The following is a 23,455-nucleotide window of genomic DNA, read 5'->3' on the forward strand; positions in this document are numbered from 1 at the left end:
GAGGGGCTTTTGACAAGGGCATGGAGTGACAGGACGAGGGGGAACGGTTTTAAACTGAAAGAGGGGAGATTGAGATGAGATATTAGGAAGAAAGTCCTGACTGTGAGGGTGGTGAGACCCTGGTCCAGGTTGCCCAGAGAAGCTGTGGCTGCCCCCTCCCTGGCAGTGTTCAAGGCCAGGTTGGATGGGGCTTGGAGCAACCTGGTCTGGTGGAAGGTGTCCCTGCCTGTGGCACGGGGGTTGGAACTAGATGATCCTTGAGGTCCCTTCCAACCCAAACCAGTCTGTGATTCTATGATTCTATAGAAGTTGTTGCTCCTTCCAATGCTGGCAGAGGACAGTGACAAAGCCCTTTAGAGCACACATGGTCCTTGACCAAGTTTGCCATGGCTGGCCCACTGAGCAGCCAGGTGCCACCAGCTGCTTCTAGGATAAGCACAACAGCAACTGGAAGAAGGATCCTAATCCAAAAAGGGACCACAAAAACCAGTGAGAATGCTCTGTAAGAATACTTTTTTGCCATGATAGTAAAACACTTGACTCTCCTAGGGATGGCATTCAGACACTATCAGCAAGAAGCTGGGTCAAGTCTCTCCATGGAGCACACTTAGATCAAGTATTTCTTTGTGGCCATTAGACAACTAAACTCTCACCTAGGCTGAGCAAGCAGAGCCCTGGGAGGCCACCATGGCTCACAGGACACACTGTAGGGCTTTTTCTTTTTTAAGAGACCTCAGTAATTTCCCCCTTCCTTCAAACCCCCAAAAGCAGCATTGGCTTAGCAGGAACTAGTTGAACATGCGTGGGACGTCTAGCCATAGCACTAAGGACTTGATACTTCATTAGGGAAGGTGAGGGAATTTAACCACAAGGTTCTCATGAATTTATTGGTAGCTATTCTGGGTCTCTTCCACCTTAGTTGCTTCTTGAATTATCTGACCCATTTCCTCTGCCAGCACAGGAGCGCTCTGGTTTAAAGGGGTGACACTCACAGAATCACAGAATCAATCAGGTTGGAAGAGACCTCTGGGATCATCGAGTCCAACCGTTGCTCTGACACCACCCTGTCAACTAGACCATGGCACTAAGTGCCATGTCCAGGCTTTTCTTAAACCCCTCCAGAGATGGTGACTCCACCACCTCCCTGGGCAGCCCCTTCCAATGCCTAATGACCCTTGCTGAGAAGAAATGCTTCCTAATGCCCAACCTGAACCTCCCCTGGTGAAGCTTGAGGCTGTGTCCTCTTGTCCTATCGCTAGTTGCCTGGAAGAGGCCGACTCCCACTTCACTACAACCTCCCTTCAGGTAGTTGTAGACTGCACTAAGGTCACCTCTGAGCCTCCTCTTCTCCAGGCTAAACACCCCCAGCTCCCTCAGCCGTTCCTCGCAGGTCAGACCCTCCAGACCCTTCACCAGCTTGGTCGCCCTCCTCTGGACTCGAACAACACAGCTGTGTTGAGAGGCACTGGGGAACATTATTTCCCCCTTTTCATTGCACGCTCAGAAACGGGCCACCTCCTGGCTTCAGACAAGGAGGAGAAGCCCTGGAAGTGAAGAGGTGATGTAGGCACTCTAGTGTCGATGACCTCCAAGTGACGGGGCAGAGTGAACGCAGTCACCCCAGCATCCTCTCTGCAGCTTCAAGGCACCATGCAGCAAGGCAAGGAATAAGATGTTTCCTTGGAATAAGATGACTGTCAAGCGATGCACTTTCTAAGGCCAAGTTTCACCAGTTCCTGTGGAAGGTGCTCTACACACAAGACACACCTGATACCTTCAAGTTAAACCTATCACTGACACGACAAGGAAAAATGCAGAAGGTTTTTGCACACTTGCTGATATTAACACATCGCGAGCATAGTCAATACTAAAGCTGGTTTTTTGTACCTTTACGGGCAACAACGATGACAAAAATACAGCAGCCCTCGTTAGGAAACCTCTCACAGAAAACCTTCCTATGAAATTGTTTGGAAATGGTGCAGAAACCTCACCGTGACTGTCTGCGAGAGCGTGCTGCAGGACAGGGAGGCTATCCAAGCCTGGCTTCCAAAGCAGAACCCAGACTGCCCCAAACCAGCACCACAGTTACACTGGAGCAATTTTCTCCAGCCATCCTCATGATCTGCAGGTGGCATTTAAGGGTTGGAACAGCAGCACACGCTGCACTGTGCCAGATTCTGCTGCCGACTGACCCATGCAGCTTTATTCCCAGCAGAGCGCTTGGTTTGCTAACGCTGCTTTAACTCCTCCACCTCCCATCAGATCCTCCAGGGACACAAGAGCATCCTCTTCCTCCATCAGCAACACCACCGGGGTCATGGCTAAGCTGATCTCTCACAACAAAACCATGGGAAGCGTATGCCATGCAACTACTACGTGAGGACTTCAGGCATTCTGATGAGGAGTAAAGTTCAACAAGTTGCTATAGCAATTTCCCACCCAGGATTCACCAAGTCTGGTATTTCCTTACAAATTGTTCTTCTGAGGAAGGTGAAGTAGCTTGTCGCTCTAGCAACTGCTTCAAAGCTTCAACTTACATAGGTAAAATTGTTTTTTCATGGAAGAACGGGAAGGATTTGATGTGCACGTTGCCCTGAATACTCTTCCACAAAGCATAATTGGAACATCTGAAGAAGTTCCCATTTTCAAAACGCAGCCAACCTAGACTAGATACTCAACTGTATCCCTTTCAACAACTTCAGCTCTCCCTAAATGCCATTTTAACAGGTCTTCAGCTACCAGCTGATCTTTTTATATCTCTAAAAAAGGAGAATTACAGCCAGAAATGACCTAATGGGAACCCCAAAACATTCTGCAGCAAGCAGTGCAGTCATTAGGTGCACTACCACCTCCCAACCCGCAATGAAATGACGCTGCCACGACAAAGAGGAATGGTTTCTGGTGCCGCCTTCTGTAGAAGTGGGATCATAGCCTTGTGCACAAAGAACTCCAGCTCGAATGCATGGGGTAGCTGGAACTAGGTTTCACTTTAGATACAGTCACTCCTCTCTTTCAATGCTGAGTCATGGCTGGGTGCTGTTGTGCAGTTGCCAAACACCATCAAGAAATGGGTTGAGTGATCCTTTGTGAGGTTTATGGAATATTTTCACCCCTCTGGCATAAAAACCAGAGGGGTTTACAGGTTACAAAAGTGTTTTCCCATGAAAATCTTCTTTTTCACGTGATCTTAGCTCAGTGAGGAGTCTAAAACTTCAGTTAAAAAAACCCAAGCAACCCAAAAGTTGGCCTAAGATCATCTGTCTCCAGCAAGCTGTGTTATGTTAACACACCAAACACGGACGTTCACGTGATCAGCTTTCAGGGGAACGCCAAACTCACCGTAGAGAGCTGTCCAGGTTTGATTGATTACATCTAGACATACAGTTCCTGACCTGAAACATATGGAAAGGACGGAATTAAACACAGTCACACTCAAAAATACTCTGGGGATTTCATATAACCCACCCCTCCTTCCCCTGCCCCACTGTTTCAGATAAGCTATGATTTACCCCTCTCTCGTGGTTAATAGAGAGGCAGCCTTTGACTACATGAATCTTCAAACTCTGCACAAAAGGAAGCAAATTGGAGCCAGTACTGAGTTAGTGTGGTCTGTACTGGTCTGTGGGGGGCTCTGCTGGATAGACTTCAGTACAGGTGGCTCCCTGCAACAACCTGAACTGAAAAAAACGTGGCAAAGCATCTTACGTTTTGAAGTATTTTACTATAGACGTGAACTCCAGCTAAAGAGGGAGCTATGGCTTAGCTGACGCTGTTCCTTGTCTCCAGAAAGCCGGCATGATGCCAGTGAGGAGGGGGACTGGCAACCCTGAATTTTCTGTAAATGAAGCATTTTGCAATACACAGATCACAGCTGCAAGAGAACCTGCAGCACGCAGCTCTCTAGCCTTGCCCACAGCCTGATCCACTCCTGGAAGTAAACTTGTGACAATATCTACTTCTATCAAATCCCCCACTCTGGACTCTTTTAGATTGATGAAAGCATTATTCAACTCATCAGGGTATGATTGTGAAAGCCAAAATACAGTTACAATTAGACAAACTCCTTAGAAAAACCACACACTAGGGATTTACTTACGCTTCGTCGATGTTGGGATGGAAAATTTTATTCATGAATCCTGCAAAGAGACACACTGGTAAATAGCAGAAAACAGCCAAAGTTTGGGTTTTTTTTTTGCTTTTTTGAAGAAAAATTTGGAATTTACTGAACAAGGACTCATCTGACTAGTTTCAAAGAAAACCCAACCACAGCTATATATAGTTAAGTAACATTTAAAACACGCAGGCACCGTTCTGACCCCAGGGTCCTCGTCCATTCCCTCGAAATTCAGCAAAACCCTCTGCTTACAGTGCAAAGGTTTTGTGGCTCAGTATTATCTCGAAAAGAGCCGCCCATCAGCACAATCGAGCACCCACATCTGATGAAGTGTTTTTAAAAGCTGCAAGGATCTTTTGAATAAACACTAAACACAAAACTTGAGCTCAACACTTGCTTTCAGATCGATTTTTTTGTTTAATGCCTCCCAACAAAGATTTTGTATGAACTTTAGTCTACATTTGTAAGCCATTCAGCGGTGCAGAAAGTTAATACATCAAGTTTTGCATCAATACAGCAATTAATTAATCAGTTGGTACCTCTGGTCTCCTAGGAAAGAGAACAGCTCAGATGCAAGGTCTAGAATGAGAAAGCTTGTCTTGGCTTTGTCCACATTTCAGACTTCTAGATCTGATAGGACTGTCTTTGTTCTGACTTGCAAATTAAACTCTTAAAAAAACCCCCTGTGATTTCAAGACTTACGACGTCACGGTAGAAGATGCTTCACACTTTAAAGACTGCGTCTGATAGCAGCAGCTAGAGGTAAGCTGTGCTCTCCAGCTGCCTACTTTAACCTTGAGTTCAAGCCAGACGGTACCTCAAAAACACTCCCCTCTTCTCCCACAAATAAGAGTTTATAAAACAAAGTTATTAAAGGAATTATAACACACCATACTTGGCATCCAAAAGCAAAGTTATTTCAGACGATGGCTGTGAGTGGATACAGAATCCAGGTTCCAAACTCTTCCCTTTCAATAGGAGAAACCCAAACACCCGGGTGTGGGACAGGTCCCCAGCGCAGAACAGACGGAGCAGGGATAGAAAACTGGATTTTCTATTTTTTTCACTGGCAAATGGATCAAGTATTACAGAATCACACAGAATCACAGAATGCTTAAGGGTTGGAAGGGACCTCTGGAGATCATCCAGCCCAAACCCTGCCCAAGCAGGGTCACCCAGAGCACGTCGCACAGGGTCGTGTCCAGGAGGGTTTGAATATCTCCAGAGAAGGAGACTCCCCCCTCCCTGGGCAGCCTGTGCCAGGGCTCTGGCACCCTCACAGCAGAGAAGTTCCTCCTCATATTCAGATGGAACTTCCCATGTTTCAGCTTGTGCCCGTTGCCCCTTGTCCTGTCACTGGGCACCACTGAGAAGAGTCTGGCCCCATCCCCTTGACACCCACCCCTAAGGTATTTGTAAGCATTGACAAGATCCCCCCCTCAGTCTTCTCCAGGCTAAACAGACCCAGCTCCCTCAGCCTCTCCTCATAAGAGAGATGCTCCAGTCCTTTGATCATCTTTGTAGCCCTTCGCTGGACTCTCTCCAGTAATTTCTTATCTTTCTTGAACTGGGGGGCCCAGAACTGCACACAGTTACTCCAGGTGTGGCCTCACCAGGGCCGTGTAGAGGGGCAGGAGAACCTCCCTTGACCTGTTGGCCACACTCTTCCTCATGCACCCCAGGACACCACTGGCCTTCCTGGCCCCAAGGGCACATTATTGGCTCATGGTGAACTTGGTGTCCACCAGAACCCCCAGGTCCTTCTCTGCAAGCTGCTCTCCAGTAGATCAGCCCCCAGCCTGTACCGGTGCAGGGGGTTATTCCTCCCATATATTCCTGTATACTTCTGCTGGCTTGGCCCAATCGTTTGGGCTCTGCCCAGAAGGGCTGCTGCAACCCTTGTTTCTGTACCAGGTTAAGCTACTTCTACATCTAAACGTCATTTTTTTTCCAGAATTTAAAATCAAACCTTCTTTCCTCTGTTGTACGGCCATCCCACAGCTCATAAAGCCCTACCAACGCTGCCCACGAGGGAATCGCGCCTCTCCATAATGAGCAGAAACCTACTTCAGCTAACAGCAACTATTTCTTCTGACAAAGGTTCACGTTTATAAATACGGGTAAGAAATTCAGCTCTGAGATACTGACTCAAACCATTTTAAAAGCTCATTCCAGCACTAAAAACACACACAAGTTTCCTCTTCACAGAATCACAGAATCAACCAGGTTGGAAGAGACCTCTGGGATCGAGTCCAACCATTGCCCTGACACCACCATGACAACTAGACCATGGCACTAAGTGCCATGGCCAGGCTTTTCTTCAACCCCTCCAGAGATGGTGACTCCACCACCTCCCTGGGCAGCCCCTTCCAATGGCTAATGACCCTTGCTGAGAAGAAATGCTTCCTAATGGCCAACCTGACCCTCCCCCGGCGAAGCTCTTCAGAGCAGTCACTGCTTATTGCTCAGCAAACTCCCTACCTTCATCACCCTCATCCAGCCACTGATGTACCATCTCTGCCCAAACACGGAGCGATTGTGATTTGAGTGACAGCACGGCTCCCATCTGGGCTCAGAGCTGACATATGGACTTAACTCCCTTTCTTTCCATGTATTATGACATAAATATAATTTCATGTTTACTTGTACCGCTCAGATTTTGCATAAATACAACGCAAGGCTGAAACGATGCCCGAAGCCAGAACAACCTCTAAAAGAAGAACCGAGAACTGCATGAACAGCTCCACGCCAACAAGTGTCTTTCAGGAATACCTTGCCATGATTTAGCTTGAAAAACTGAAGCAGACTTAAAAAGGGAAGCTGTAGTTCCATCAAATATTTACATTATGGCAGCTCTCACCAGTTTAAATCAGGTCACGGATCCATTATGCGGGCACTGGAGAGCTACAGCGAGCACTGATCCTGATTCTAAATCCTGGCTCTCTCTTAGGGGTGGGAATAAAAAGACTTGAGTTTCTGACAAAGCAGAACAAAAGGGAGGATGGGGGAGGACAGCAGGTAACAAGAACAGGACAGTAATGTGTAGACCTGCTGAATTAAACACTCTTTGTTCTGGTATCTGGGACACAGACCGGCTCTCTTGAACCCAAGCCAGACACAGGCATCCCTCTGCCCTCTCTCATTTTGGTTTCCTGATCCTCTCACTTGTTTCCTAGTACCTTCTACCACAGCCACCTGCAGCTGGTGGGACAAGGCTGTGCTGCAAACCCATCCGTAAGGTTTTGGTCAACTCTTCATTCACACACTTCGCTATTTAAGCTGCACTCGATATCCAGGGAGACGAGATCAGGTTGTCCGCTCAAGCAGCTCCTGTGCTAGAGATCTGTAATTCTTCTCTGTCATCTTTGCATCCACCCAGGCAAGGAACAATCTCTCCTTTCACATTGTCCTTGGTCTCAGGCTTTGCAAATGAAACAGTTGTTCTTCAGGAAAGGACACAAACATCCTCTCCCTACGCTCCTCGTTTCCTACATTGTCGCCACATCTTGCAACTCCTCAAGGTCCCCCCAGGCTCGTTCTCCTACAGACACAAACCGCCCAGGCCAAGAGCAGCTCTGTTCATGTCTTTCCTTTTCCTGAGCCACAAATAAGCTCAAACTATTATCTCCTCCTTTACTTGAAATGCAAAGTCACCTGCAGTGATAAAGCACTAACATTGCTCCGATAATACCGACTTGCTCTGTATTTACCTTTATAAATCCAAAAGACAAAGCATAAACATCCATGTAAAAATGAAATTCCAATTTAAAGAGGAAGCCAGGAGTAATAAAACCTCCCAAGCCAGCATAAACCCTGGGGCAGGTTTATTGCTACAGTCTTGAATACAGCACACCCTGATAAATACACCGTGCAGAACCCCAGGTGAGCACTTCGTGAAGAGCACCAAGGGACAGGCTCTTGATTTTGGGTTCTCACCATGGCCTGGAGCTTGAAGCTGAGGTCACAGCCTGGGCAGTTGTGATTCTGTGTGCTGGACTGGCTGCAAACACTTAATTTAACGTTTTAAACCAATATTCACACTGAATCCTGGAAAAGCCCATGCTTAGGAGGAATATGAGCAGCAGAGTGGCTGCAGTCCACCCTTTCCATACAGAGACACCGAGCTCCAGGATTGCCTTTGAAGGTAAAAAGCAGGACTGCATAAAATCTGTATGGACAAAGAAGCCTCTGGGTGATAACAGAAAAAGCCCTGTACATCCACAAAGGAGTTACACAACACAAAGGGACTCATCTGTTCCGATACTGGAAGACGCTGAGACCAATATGCAGATGCTGACCTTCAAAAATGCTGGTATTTCAGCAATAGCCCTGGAGGAATCACTCCTCGAGCTGACAAAAACTTCGAAGAGAAGAGCATTTTTAAATTAAAACTCAGCTAACTGAAAGGCTGTCAATCTTCCTTGGCGCTGCAGACACAGGAACGTTCATACAGCTCCAGCAGTTGGACGTAGTCCAGTACGAGATGAAGTTCTCTCACCGTGTTCACGCACCAACCGTGGACGGGTCTGAGCATCCAGGGCACTGACTCACAGTTGGTCAAAGTGGTCGCTCTGAGGATCGCACGCCGTGGCTGGATGATAGCTGGACGTTGCTCTCCAGGTAAGCAAAACCACAGTGGATAAACAAGGAGGAACTTCAGACTTATGTTGACATCAACATCTCTCTTGAACAGCTCCAGGCTAAAGGATACGGCTGGGAGGCACCACCAGAACTGACACGCTGTCGTGTGCTGCTTTGCCAGCAAGTTCTCCTCCAAGAGGCAGAGTGCAAACACCTGGATAACTTGGGGAACGCTGATGACTCCCAAGGCATCTCTCATCCTGTGAGGCCATCAGGCAGAAAGCTCCTGCAAGAGGTTGCTCCACACCAATTGCTCTCCTATCACTATGCCTGTAGGGCTGGACTGCGATTTAGAAAGGGTCCCCTACCTTGGTACAGCCCCCAGAGAATGGTTTGGGTTGGAAGGGACCTAAAAGATCATCTAGTTCCAACCCCCCTGCCATGGGCAGGGACACCTTCCACTAGACTAGGTTGTTCATCTACCATTCAGGCAGAACAGACTCAAAACTTGGAGATAAGAGGGATCAGAAGCCTGGGCTGGAGCCTGCCTCCTTGCTTGTTCCACAGCTCCAGCTGCACCACATTGGGCCATGGCAGCAGAAAGCTTTCTGCACTCCCCAGTGCTTCTCCTCCAAGTCAGGAACCAGCTGCAATCCAACAAGCAGTGCTTCAAAAGGTGGCCTGTTGCTTATCTGAGCTCAAAGTACAGCCAGCTTAGCTAGTAGGTTAGCTGAGAGGTCCCCAAAAGAGACTATTTTTCCTCCAGCACAGCTCTTCCAAGTGATGCTAGTGGTGCTAGTTGGCCTCTTCTCCCAGGCAACTAGTGATAGGACAAGAGGATGCAGCCTCAAGCTTTGCCAGGGGAGGTTCAGGTTGGACATTAGGAAGCATTTCTTCTCAGCAAGGGTCATTAGCCATTGGCAGGGGCTGCCCAGGGAGGTGGTGGAGTCACCATCTCTGAAGGTGTTTAAGAAAAGACTGGACGTGGCACTTAGTGCCCTGGTCTAGTTGCCATGGTGGTGTCAGGGCAATGGTTGGACTCGATGATCCCAGAGGGCTCTTCCAACCTCATTGATTTCTGCACTAGCCCCGCAGGAGCACGTGGGAAGGAGGAAAATGCCAGCAAACCCAGCACATCCCAGCCTCCTGCCTTTGTGTCTTCTTGCTCAGCGGGGAGTCACCTGCACGGCCCGACCACACCAGTGATAACTGCAAGAGGACTTCCCACCGGCTCTGGGGAACGTGCCAGAGTGGAGCTGGTTTATATCCACTTACCCATCCCAAGCTCGCCAGTGCTGGCCCACGCGTTGGCTCCCTGCTCATAAAATAAGGCCAGTTGGACACTTCTCTACCTGAACAACTGTGACAGCAGATCCATATCTGTGTACCACTGTGGTGCCAAACAGCCAACAGGAGAAGTGTATACAACTACTCTTGACTTTACAGTGCAGGAAGACTGACAAGCCTCAAAGTTTTATTTTTAACAAGAGATTAAGGTCAAGTCAGGAAACTGTTCAGACTGCCTGGCTGGTGAGGTGGGAAGGTGGCTAACAGCCTCTCTGAAGCAGGATGCAGTGAGTTTTAAATACCACACCAAGTCAACGTGGTTTGGGTGACCACCCAAGGCTCGGGCAGAACTATGTGCACAGAGATCAGCACGCAAAAGAGCTCGTGTACAGCACAGAGAGGACAAGAGCAGTGTTTTTCCTCTCCTTTTTTTAACCACTGGGCAACCTACCTAACGGAAAAAGATCTCCCAAGTGCTCATGCAGCGTTGCCAAACAGCCAGATAAGATTAGGGTAAACTTAATGCTTATTACGTCCCCTTCCCCAAACACCTGCAAAGGGAACATGCATTTATTTTCTTTTATTTTTAAAAACACATCGCACTCACTTCAGGGACTACCTTCTTGAATAACCAGTCACAAGCCTGCCACGCACCACAGGCTGAGAAACCATGGGAGGAGATGGAGGAGAGGGCACAAGAGCAAGACCTCTGCTCGAGTCCTCAACTTGGTACCTATTCCCCTCTGCAGACTGGGACAACTGGTTTAACATGTGGCTGTTCCCCATTTGGAGGGCACAGGATGTGCCCACCTTATCCAGCACTCAGAATCCCAGAATCAACCAGGTTGGAAGAGCCCTCTGGGATCATCGAGTCCGACCATTGCCCTGACACCACCATGGCAACTAGACCAGGGCACTAAGTGCCATGTCCAGGCTTTTCTTAAACCCCTCCAGAGATGGTGACTCCACCACCTCCCTGGGCAGCCCCTTCCAATGGCTAATGACCCTTACTGAGAAGAAATGCTTCCTAATGTCCAACCTGAACCTCCCCTGGCCAAGCTTGAGGCTGTGTCCTCTTGTCCTATCACTAGTTGCCTGGGAGAAGAGGTCGACTCCCACCCCGCTACAACCTCCCTTCAGGTAGTTGTAGACTGCACTAAGGTCACCTCGGAGCCTCCTCTTCTCCAGGCTAAACACCCCCAGCTCCCTCAGCCATTCCTCGTAGGTCAGACCCTCCAGACCCTTCCCCAGCTTGGTCGCCCTCCTCTGGTCGCTCCAACACCTCAACATCTTTCTTGAGGTGCGGGGCCCAGAACTCTCAGGTCAGTAAGCTCTCACTTGCAAAGGCAAGGATTTCTTTTTTTATGCAATTTGGAGGTTAGAAGCCCGTTCAGAGCACTAACGATCGAGTCAGACATAACAGCGGGCACTCACCACAGAGGCACTCACCGCAGGGTGGTGGCGTGAGGTGCTGCGTAACATCAGCTCGCTAACGGCAGAAGTAGAACAGTTTATATGCCCGTACTCAAATTCTAGTAGCTTTTCAAAACAATATCATAAATAATTCTGCGCTAGCTTCATGGGGCAGAAAAATATGGCTGTAGCTGATGGAAAATAGTTGCAGAGCTATAAACTCTGGAGCTCCTGCTCAGCGTGAATTGCCGAGCGGTCCTTCTTGGAAGCAGAAAAGCAATATCCACAAGCTCACAGACTGGTGCTAAGAGCAGCAATCTCTGGAAAAAACATTCAGAACTAGCACAAAGCAATTGCCTAATATCAGTTCATCTCACTGCTTAGGTGCACCATCACCTGATGCCCAGGCTTCGGAGCCTTGGCACGGAAGGCAGTGAATCTGTGCCAAGTCAGGCTGAAAACACCCACCCCATTTTGTCAGCCTGTTCCCATTCTCCCATCGTAGCGGGGAAGCTGCAGAGGGTGCACAGTTGTGCGTCAGCCCGGAGTGGAGACGGGGATACAAATTACCTTGAGGTGTCTCGTCTTTCCCTTCAGACAAAGCTAAGTGTCTTTGAAAGAACAAGCATTTTCACGGCGCTTATAGGTCAGCGTAAGGATCAACACGCACAGGGCAGAGCAAGCTCCGAATGGTCACGGGCGATAAGTGACTCATGAAATTCTAAGTAGCAAAATGTAAGGCAATCCAGAGAGGAGCTGGAAGTAAAAATAGCAGCTGCAGTCAAAAAGAAAAATTAAGCACAAGCCAGAAGAGATCTGTTAAACCCTGGCTGGAGCCAAACACCGCTTCGTTCCTGTGCTGGCTGCTGCAATGTCTCGTTATATACGTACATGTACATATACACTCTCACTTCCATATGTTCTGGGTACATACGAGGCATTTTGTTTTGCAAAACACTTAGGAGAAAGGTGAAATAGAAATACAAGGTACCTGCAGATAACTGGGCCAGAGATGGAAGGAAAATGAGAACTGTGTATAAATATACAGAAGTTGTTTGAGAAACTGAGGTTCTGAGCACATTGTACACAAACTTTGCAGCTGTGACATTTGATTATTAAGAAACCAGAGTGACTCAGTGCTGGTCTAATATTTCTGCAGATTTTAGCATAAAATAAATCACAGATTCACAGAATCAATGAGGTTGGAAGAGCCCTCTGGGATCATCGAGTCCAACCATTGCCCTGACACCACCATGGCAACTAGACCATGGCACTAAGTGCCGTGTCCAGGCTTTTCTTAAACACCTCCAGAGATGGGGACTCCACCACCTCCTGGGCAGCCCCTTCCAATGGCTAATGACCTTTGCTGAGAAGAAATGCTTCCTAATGTCCAACCTGAACCTCCCCTGGCAAAGCTTGAGGCTGCATCCTCTTGTCCTATCACTAGTTGCCTGGGAGAAGAGGTTGACTCCCACTCCACTACAACCTCCCTTCAGGTAGTTGTAGACTGCACTAAGGTCACCTCGGAGCCTCCTCTTCTCCAGGCTAAACACCCCCAGCTCCCTCAGCCATTCCTCGGAGGTCAGACCCTCCAGACCCTTCCCCAGCTTGGTCGCCCTCCTCTGGACTCGCTCCAACACCTCATGCCACAGTGCTTCAGGTAACAGCTCAGGCTCCCAGATTCACATGTTTCTACTGCTCCTATCATCTAAGCATGGCAGGACATTCACACTCCGCGCTTCCTCCCATGTTTATGGCATCAAAGAGCGTTAATCTCCAGCTCTTGGCAGGCGTACAGACTGATTAAAAACATACAAAACTTACACAAAGTGTTCTCGTGACTTGGGAGCTCAAAACAGTGCAAGTACTTCACAACCCCCCTTTGAAAAAGCAGGGACAGACAAGGCAGAAAGTTCCCCCGAAGATATTAAATGCCAGAGGGAAGGGAAAAGTAGCGAAGCAGTGCCAGCAGGGTTCCTGAAATCATAAACAGCTCATACCATATTGTCTAGGAGAAAGCAAAAATGGAACCAAACATCTAGCAGGGGAGCGCTTCGGGTCCTCATAAGCACGCCGGGATATTGACATTAATTGACAGAAGCGTTAAGAGCAGCAGCATTCACCAGCTTCAGAAAGCAACGGGGTATTTTTCAGGAGTTGGCTTTGTTCTAACAAACTGCTCAAGTTCAGGAGGTTTTTTTTGGACCTTGAAGATCTGGATTATTTAGGGATCACAAGCGGAGTTAGTTCACCTCAATGGGAGCACTCAAGTCCAGAGCCAACACGAAGGCTCTACATCTGGCTCCATGTAGATTTGTGTTCTTCTAGGACGTGCATTTCCATTTTTATTGTGCATTATCCAGCTCTTGCTCATCCTGCACCAATATGGGCTCTGTCCGATTACACAAAGACCAAGCAAGGAACAGGCAGGGCCAGAAATACCAAAAGGTACCGCAGGACACAACAGAATCACAGAATCACAGAATCAACCAGGTTGGAAGAGACCTCGGGGATCATCGAGTCCAACCGTTGCCCTGACACCACCATGTCAACTAGACCATGGCACTAAGTGCCATGTCCAGGCTTTTCTTAAACACCTCCAGAGATGGGGACTCCACCACCTCCTGGGCAGCCCCTTCCAATGGCTAATGACCTTTGCTGAGAAGAAATGCTTCCTCATGTCCAACCTGACCCTCCCCTGGCGAAGCTTGAGGCTGCATCCTCTTGTCCTATCGCTGGTTGCTTGGGAGAAGAGGCCGACTCCCACTCCACTACAACCTCCCTTCAGGTAGTTGTAGACTGGACTAAGGTCACCTCTGAGCCTCCTCTTCTCCAGGCTAAACACCCCCAGCTCCCTCAGCCGTTCCTCGTAGGTCAGACCCTCCAGACCCTTCCCCAGCTTGGTCGCCCTCCTCTGGACTCGCTTCTCTTGGTGTAGTGGCTCTTCTCCTGCCCAATCTTTGCTCCCTTGTCCCAGCCACAGCTCCCTTCTCAAATATGCGTGGCATTTATTTCCTGCCCTTCTCAGGCTGATAATTATTGCTGTAGTCTATAAACGATGCTGCTCCAGGGACAGTGCTCTCCTGACAATGCAGGTAATGCCTCTGTGTAAAGACCTAAACCATCCTGGGATCTGTGTGAAAAGAACAGTTCCTGGGAGAGCTTCCAGTGTTTCGTTGGACATGAGGAAGCATTTCTTCTCAGCAAGGGTCATTAGCCATTGGAAGGGGCTGCCCAGGGAGGTGGTGGAGTCACCATCTCTGGAGGGGTTTAAGAAAAGCCTGGACATGGCACTTAGTGCCCTGGTCTAGTTGCCATGGTGGTGTCAGGGCAATGGTTGCACTCGATGATCCCTGAGGGCTCTTCCAACCTGGTTGATTCTGTGATTCTGTGAGAAAGCTTCTGCTAGAGACCCTCAAAGGCAAAGAGGACCACCATTCAGTTAGGGTTTACGAAAAGGTCCGCACCTTTCCAGATGACAAATCCAGGAATTAAAACCATTTTCTATTCAGGTTTGTCAGTCACACTTTAGAGAAGAACACCAAGTTTTCATGTACCTTATCCTCGGAGCCACGCTGGGATAAAAGCAATTTGAACAGATTAGAAAGCACCTATTAGCAGTCATTTTTCCAAAGCGGCTTTTGAGAACGCACGGATATGCTTCAAGCCATCATGTTATTTGCTGCAAAAAAGCCCGTACCGTGTTCAAGACTGCACTAAGATTTTCTAAGATGGAAAGAAAATTTTAGCCTGCAGTAGCAGAGGAAGAAGGAAAGCTGCAAGGACAGCGTTTTTGCTTTAAGCTTCGGCATAAAAGTGTAATTTATTAAAGGAAAAGAACCTGCTGGATACTATACTTTACACGAGGCAGTAACTTACACAGACAATTTGAACTCTGTGTGGCATCACCGCAGTGGAAGCTACACGGTGCTGAGAACAGAAGGGCTGCAAACAAGCTACATGTGTGCTCTAGATGACCTTCTGTCCATTTACGGGCTCCACCACCTCCGAAATCCTTCACTTCCACCTCTTTACAGATCAGAGATTGCCATGGCAAATTCCTTCCCTACTAATTCCTACCCCTGTGTTATCCAGAGCTCAAGCTGGCTGAGGACTGCTGGGTTAGGACACCCGTGCTCACTGGAACAGGCAGACCTGGGAGAGAAGAGGATCTCATCTCATTCCCAAGGTTGTGAACGCTCCCACAGAATCACAGAATCAATCAGGTTGGAAGAGACCACTGGGATTATCGAGTCCAACTGTTGCCCTGACACCACCATGGCAACTAGACCAGGGCACTAAGTGCCATGTCCAGGCTTTTCTTAAACACCTCCAGAGATGGTGACTCCACCACCTCCCTGGGCAGCCCCTTCCAATGGCTAATGACCCTTGCTGAAAATAAATGCTTCCTAATGTCCAACCTGAACCTCCCCTGGCCAAGCTTGAGGCTGCATCCTCTTGTCCTATCGCTGGTTGCCTGGGAGAAGAGGCCAACTCCCACTTCACTACAACCTCCCTTCAGGTACTTGTAGACTGCACTAAGGTCACCTCAGAGCCTCCTCTTCTCCAGGCTAAACACCCCCAGCTCCCTCAGCCGTTCCTCGCAGGTCAGACCCTCCAGACCCCTCACCACCTTGGTCGCCCTCCTCTGCACTCGCTCCAACACCTCAACATCTCTCTTGCAGTGCGGGGCCCACAACTGGACACAGGATTCAAGGTGCGGCCTCACCAGTGCCAAGTACAGAGGAACGATCCCTTCCCTAGACCGGCTGGCTACACTATTCCTAAGAGAGGCCAGGATGCCATTGGCCTTCTTGGCCACCTGGGCACACTGCTGGCTCATGTTTAGCCGGCTGTCGATCAGCACCCCCAGGGCTCTTTCCGCCAGGCCGCTTTCTAACCACTCTTCCCGGTTCAGCTGAGATGAAGGCTTGCTCTGGAGCTATCTGTAATGCCAAAACCGCTGCTATCAGGCATCGCACACCGAGTCTGCCTCAGGGAGCAGCGGTGCGGAGCTTGGGCTGGCCCAGAGGAAGGGGCCGAGACGTCACTCAGCCCTGGCTGTCCAGATAAGCTGGGCTGGGGCAGCAGAAATGGGAACCAGACAAAGAAAAACAAACCTCTTCCTGCAGCCAGCTGGGAGCTTCCCCGGGTCCTAGCGCTGCCTTTGGCATTTCCACTCCCCGGCTCTTTCCTCCCCGCAGCAGAGCTGAGCCCTGTTTTCTTAAGCCACCTCTCGTCTACCATCGACCGTTTATTCAACCTGAAACCTCAGCTGCACGCTGCTTCGCCCGGGAGGTAACTGGTGCTTCCAGCAGCCCTCACCCAACAGACAGGGCTGGGGGTATGACCCAGCGACCAAACTGGTGAAGGGTCTGGAGGGTCTGACCTACAAGGAACAGCTGAGGGAGCTGGGGGTGTTTAGCCTGGAGAAGAGGAGGCTCAGAGGTGACCTTAGTGCAGTCTACAACTACCTGAAGGGAGGTTGTAGTGCAGTGGGAGTCGGCCTCTTCTCCCAGGCAACTAGTGATAGGACAAGAGGACACAGCCTCAAGCTTGGCCAGGGGAGGGTCAGGTTGGACATTAGGAAGCATTTCTTCTCAGCAAGGGTCATTAGCCATTGGAAGGGGCTGCCCAGGGAGGTGGTGGAGTCACCATCTCTGAATGTGCTTAAGAAAAGACTGGACATGGCACTTAGTGCCATGGTCTAGTTGCCATGGTGGTGTCAGGGCAATGGTTGGACTCGATGATCCCAGAGGGCTCTTCCAACCTGGTTGATTCTTTGATTCTTTGACAGAAAGGCAGGCCCTAGAGCAAGAGCCAGCTTTTGAGGGGCTCAGCAAGAGAAGACATAGTTTTCAGCCACTTGAACAGAGCCTCGTAGGGCCAGGGAAGCATGCTAGAAGGGCTGATGAGTCCAGAATCAGACAGTCACAACACAGTGGGTACAAGCAAGCTGATGGAGGGAAAGGTGCTGTGCTAAAAGGAAGACAGCAAAAGCAACATCAGAAGGGACAAAGCAATCTGAGCAGAAAATAACCCCCTCCATAACCACCACCCTCCCCAAGTTCACAAGGAGAAAAGCCATCCTTGCTTTTCTCACGCAGCTGGGCCAACTCTGATCCTAGGCTGCCTTTTACTCCTGCCTATCCTAAACAACCTCCAAGCCAAACCACCAAAAGCTCAAACCGACCACCTTCCATGCACCTCTCTGGAGTTTAAACCAACAGCGCTACGACCTGTTGGAGAGCAGCAGAGGGGAAAGGGACCTGGGGGTCCTAGTGGACAACAGGATGACCATGAGCCAGCAGTGTGCCCTTGTGGCCAAGAAGGCCAATGGCATCCTGGGGTGGATTAGAAGGGGTGTGGTTACTAGGTCAAGAGAGGTTCTCCTCCCCCTCTGCTCTGCCCTGGTGAGGCCGCATCTGGAATATTGTGTCCAGTTCTGGGCCCCTCAGTTCAAGAAGGACAGGGAACTGCTGGAGAGAGTCCAGCGCAGAGCCACAAAGATGATGAAGGGGGTGGAACATCTCCCTTCTGAGGAGAGGCTGAGGGAGCTGGGTCTCTTTAGCTTGGAGAAGAGGAGACTGAGGGGGGACCTCATTAATATTTATAAATATGTAAAGGGCAAGTGTCATGAGGATGGAGCCAGGCTCTTCTCAGTGACATCCACTGCCAGGACAAGGGGCAACGGGTGCAAGCTGGAACACAGGAGGTTCCGCATAAATATGAGGAGAAACTTCTTTACAGTGAGGGTGACCGAACACTGGCACAGGCTGCCCAGAGAGGTTGTGGAGTCTCCTTCTCTGGAGACACTCAAAACCCACCTGGACGCGTTCCTGTGTGACATGATCCAGGTAATCCTGCTCCGGCAGGGGACTGGACTAGATGATTTCTGAGGTCCCTTCCAATCCCGAACATTCTGTGACTATACAAGAGCCTGGCCAATGTTTAGCTGCATTGGCTTCACAGGCTACAGGCAAGAAACTCTGGTTTTGCTTAAGCCAGCAACCTTGATTTCTGATACACATGGGAAGAACATCAGGAGGGAGAAAAATAATCTTGAGTAGACGAGCACCAAAGCAATTAACAAGGAAACTGGGGTTTATATGCTGAGAGTTGTCTGCAGCCAGCCCACATTTAAGATTGCCAACATGACAGTACCCTGATCTGCTTTGGTTTGTGGCACTTAAGAAGTGGGGAGGGGAAAAAACGACTGGCACCAAATAACATACTGTACATCTCGTAAACAGTCTCTAACCCAAGAGGTTTATAGCAAGTTTCAGAGCTGACTCAAAAGGAAGGAGAAAAGGGTTCGCATAGCTGCGGCAATACCACATTGTTACTCAGCTGCGTGCACATTTCTGTGGTTCAGTCAAGGTTTCAACAGGGGGGAAAAAAAAAAACCAAGGTAGAGGACGGTGTAAAACCAGCGTTGATCCTTCCCAAAAGGCACAGTTCATATTTGGAACTAGACAGATTATTTCTCACACCAGAGAGAGGGAGATCTTAAATAGAAGGCACTCTTAGCCTAAGAGTCTATTTTAAGAGAGCAGCCAATATATATCAACTCCAAATCAGGATGTTGATATTGGAAGGGACCCATCTCGTCCAACCCAGATAGTCAAGTTTCCACATCAGTTCTCCACGGGCTGTTTTCTCCATTCTTCAGAGGCCTCCGGTGGCTTGAGCCACAAGCACACCCTTCTGATGGAGAAGTGCCATGTCACTGAGTTACCAGCACTGATTTCACAAGCCAGCATAGCCATGCTGGAACTTCATGCATCTGCTCCAGTTTTTCAAGCAGTATTGGCTATTTACAGCTTAAGTGACTAGTTTGGTACCAAAAGACACCCGAGTTAGATCACCGTTACCCAAGGACAAAGACAGGATGGATCCAGCCTAAAGAACATTTTGTTATCAAACTTCCCTTTGCTCTTGAAGGTTAAACGAGCCTGACCAGTCTAGCCAGCTGCATTTTTTCTAATGATAGGCTCCTGCTTCTATGTTCTTCCACAAACGCATCACCTAGTCCAAGAGGACACAGGTTGTGGCTCCTGCCTTCATTTCCATCCACTTTTGGACAAGAGGTCCCAACAGTTAGGTTCACCCCAAGACCATGAACACGCACTGTGGTCTTTGCTCTCCATATTACATGAGTCATTTTGTATAAACGGGCTCCAGCACTCGCTGTGGTATCCTGCACCTTCCCCATGAATGGGTATGTCAGTAAAAATGCACGTAGTAGACAGACTCAGTTCATCAACACACAAACGTGTGACCAAATCACATTTCCTAGGCCTTCAGCCAAAAGACCAAGCTTCCTCTTTGCTTGGCATGCAGTACCTGGAAGTCTACGGTAAAAGCATTTCACAGATTTGACGTAAAGACCTTATGATTGCACTGAGGGTTGGAGCAACTTCACCTGTAACAACGCTGCAAGCAATAACATTTCTCCTGCATAAACAGTAAAACCATTTTTGATTGAAAGTGATTATTGGTTACCTATAGACGGGGATTTGAAAGGGTATTTATCAGGAAGGTCGACTCTAACTTTCCATACTCCACCTTCATATGGTGCTGCAAAGAAAGAAATGCAGGTATTAGACACTTCATAACTCAGGAGAGAATAAATAGAACTACAGCGTTCAGCAAAACACATCTTTGGAAGAATACTTAGCTCCATCAGGGGGTAAGATTTCATATCAAACCTCCTACGGTAAAAGCCTTTTTCCTGTGCTGCCTGACAAGAAATACTTAATTTTAACCGATAGTGCAGAAGATCTCAGCACAAAGACACAAGAGCCTTAATAAAAACAGAGACTTCAGAATAATCTACTTACCTTTAGAGATGTTACTAAATTAAGGCCCGCTGGAGACTTGACTTGTGATTTAGTCACTCGAAAAGCCATCTTAATTACAAACTCCACAAAAATTCAGATGACTGATGCAAAACTTATGAGTCAGGTCTAGAAAAGCTCAGGATCAACCAGAGCAGTGCTGAAGGTCATAGCAGAGGGCTTAGTTGTCCAAAGGCAGTACCCAGCTCTGCTCAGCTCCAAGGGAGGTGGTTCATCTGCGTTACTGCTCACAGTTGTACTCCTCCCCGCCCTTGAGCAGCCTTCCAACACTGCTACCCTTTGATTTCTCACCCCCACCTAGATGTGCTCATTTCTTCTTCCACCCCAGAACAATGTGTCATTTCACTGTTCCCCACCATGAGCTGTTGGTTTGTTTTTATAGAAGGGGTGGGTCATATACTTACTTCCTTGTGGTCCATAAAACTTCACAACAAATTCATTGAGTCCTCCTAAGATTGTGACTTCGTGTTTGCTCTCAATACTGATGCGTCAAGTAAAGGAAAACATTTAGTCCAGGAAACAAAACCCACTTACTCAGATACGGGTAACTTGCTGTCAAACCAAATTGTTTAAAACCAAATATTCAAAATATTCTACAACATGCAATTTAAGTGTCTTGACACATCTAAGCGACCACACCACCACAACGACGTCAGTAAAAGCCAATTCTACACACTGAAGAATCCCTTCCCCTGCACTGAGCAATCCCGAGGCGATGCCTCCCTTCCCCTCAGAGCAGCTTAGTGTTTTCCATCTACTTCTGCAGAGCGTGAGCTCTGATTTGAGAAAATGGCAAGTCATAGAATCACAGACTGGTTTGGGTTGGAAAGGACCTTAAAGATCATCTAGTTCCAACTCACCCGCCATGGGCAGGGACACCTTCCACTAGACCACAGAATCACAGAATCAGCCAGGTTGGAAGAGACCTCAGGGATCATCGAGTCCAACTGTTGCCCTGACACCACCATGCCAACTAGACCAGGGCACTAAGTGCCATGTCCAGGTTTTTCTTAAACCCCTCCAGAGATGGTGACTCCACCACCTCCCTGGGCAGCCCCTTCCAATGCCTAATGACCCTTGCTGAGAAGAAATGCTTCCTAATGTCCAACCTGAACCTCCCCTGGCAAAGCTTGAGGCTATGTCCTCTTGTTCTATCACTAGTTGCCTAGGAGAAGAGGCCGACTCCCACTGCACTACAACCTCCCTTCAGGTAGTTGTAGACTGCACTAAGGTCACCTCTGAGCCTCCTCTTCTCCAGGCTAAACACCCCCAGCTCCCTCAGCCGTTCCTCGCAGGTGAGACCCTCCAGACCCTTCCCCAGCTTGGTCGCCCTCCTCTGCACTCGCTCCAAGACCTCACACTTCAAGAAAGATGTTGAGGTGTTGGAGCAAGTCCAGAGGAGGGCGACCAAGCTGGTGAAGGGTCTGGCAGGTCTGACCTATGAGGAACAGCTGAGGGAGCTGCTCACCCCAGTCCCTGCTCTGACAAACACTGATGAATTCAATCCTCCTTGGCTGCCTTTGGTGCTGTCAGATGGCCTCCCACAGCGACGATGCAAATTACTGCAATCTCATGTTAATTTGACTTGCAAGACCAAAAGCTCTGCATCTTCGGAGAGGTGGCAGAAGGGCGAGATTATGAGGCACCGTCACAGTGCGAAAAAGAACAACTGTATTTCTCAGCATTTAAAGGAAAGAATCAAAGTGCCAGCGCTTGGGGAAGAAGAGAAAACAAATGGAAAGGCAAGAAATCTTCATTTCAAGTAAGGCTCAGTTAAGACAATTAACAGTGATGTTTCAGCACCCCAGCTTGCTGAAGAATTCTGTTATAAATCAGGACTAATGGATTGTGAATAATATCCTACAGCAATTACCTTTAATCAATAATCTTAATATGAATTATGAGGGAAGCATCAGAAAAAAAAAACAGAACAGGAGAAAAATCAAAGGTTTTATTCCTACCTGAACATCAGACTGCTTCAGCTCTGCTCCACAGAGGCTGCCCCCACTTGAGGGAAGGGGGCAACAGCACGGAATATCTCATAAAAGATCCTCAGCATCACAGCAGCGAGCTTGGCAGGAAAGCTCAGGCTAAGAGGAACTGAAGCCAAGTTCCCTTTTACCACCACCATTTTTCACTCTGATGCAAAAGGTTTTCTGCTTTCAAGGCACAAAACTTGCCCAGGATGCTCTTCACTTCGCAGCAATTACACTGACCCCCTCGCACCTTTGTGGCACTGAGCAAACAGGCACCTGTGTGCCTTGGCACACATCTACTCTCTCACTTAAACATTCCTGACCTACCAGCAACAAGTCGAATCCCCGATTGCACGTTACTATCCATGAAGTCTGCTTAAGGTACATCACACAAGCAGAATCACAGAATCAACCAGGTTGGAAGAGACCTCAGGGATCATCGAGTCCAACCGTTGAACCACCTGAAGAGGCTCCAGTATCCAGAGGTGCCAACTCAATTCCAGCAGTCTGTGCGCGTACTCGTACGCAGGAGATCCAAGCCCCATCTGTGGGGTCCATCAGGATTTATTACAGTTCCTCAAGTACAATGACTCCCAGATTGGATAGAGCTTTCCCACAGTACCAGCTCCAAAAGAGTTTGGACGCAATAAACCTTCCTCTCGTTTCTCATGGGGAGGGAGAAAAGTTTATAGCGGTTTGTTTTGGCTCAAGAGTTTTCTTGGTTCAGCAGAAGCTGCTCTACCCTACAGTGAAATGGCAAGTAGCTCGCTGCACCTGGCAGCCACCCAAGAGCAGCTCACAAAAGGCAGATCGATGTCTTACTGCCCCAAACGAAGTGATTTCTCTGCTAAAAGCCAACGGGCATCTCTGGGGAAAGCTACATCCCTACAGCAGTACTGCAGCTTGCTTCAGACCTCACGGTAAGGGACACTTGTCACCAGATCTTTTCATGTCACCCAGCACCCTGACAGTCAGTTTTAAATACAGGCTTGACTGAGTTTAAGTTCCTTCAAAAATATACACCCCCATCTGATAACTTATTCCACGTTCAGAAACGGGCTCGTGCACCAACCCGCCGCGTATGATGATGCCCAAGAGTGAAATGTTTAATACTGAAGTATGTTAACACTTAGAGCAGCTTCACGGATCAGGTTAAACACAACTGGTTTTACTTAGGACTAAATCAAGTACCACTTAATAAAAACCAGCTCACCCAGCCTGAG

At 48.6% G+C, this 23,455-nt stretch overlaps 1 protein-coding gene across 1 annotated transcript in view; it reads right to left on the reverse strand.

Annotated features, from left to right (window-relative positions):
• Positions 1–23,455, reverse strand: part of UBE2H (ubiquitin conjugating enzyme E2 H) — a 68,593-nt gene that overhangs the window by 15,204 nt on the left and 29,934 nt on the right. The window contains exons 2-5 of the mRNA XM_068402204.1: positions 20,661–20,737; positions 19,901–19,975; positions 4,097–4,136; positions 3,340–3,392 (exon numbers count right to left, since the gene is read on the reverse strand). Of these exons, the coding sequence (XP_068258305.1) occupies positions 3,340–3,392; positions 4,097–4,136; positions 19,901–19,975; positions 20,661–20,737 (245 nt within the window). The remainder of the gene's footprint in view (positions 1–3,339; positions 3,393–4,096; positions 4,137–19,900; positions 19,976–20,660; positions 20,738–23,455) is intronic.

This window comes from Nyctibius grandis, chromosome 5 (genome assembly GCF_013368605.1).
Source record: "Nyctibius grandis isolate bNycGra1 chromosome 5, bNycGra1.pri, whole genome shotgun sequence".
NCBI classification, from domain to species: Eukaryota; Metazoa; Chordata; class Aves; order Nyctibiiformes; family Nyctibiidae; genus Nyctibius; species Nyctibius grandis.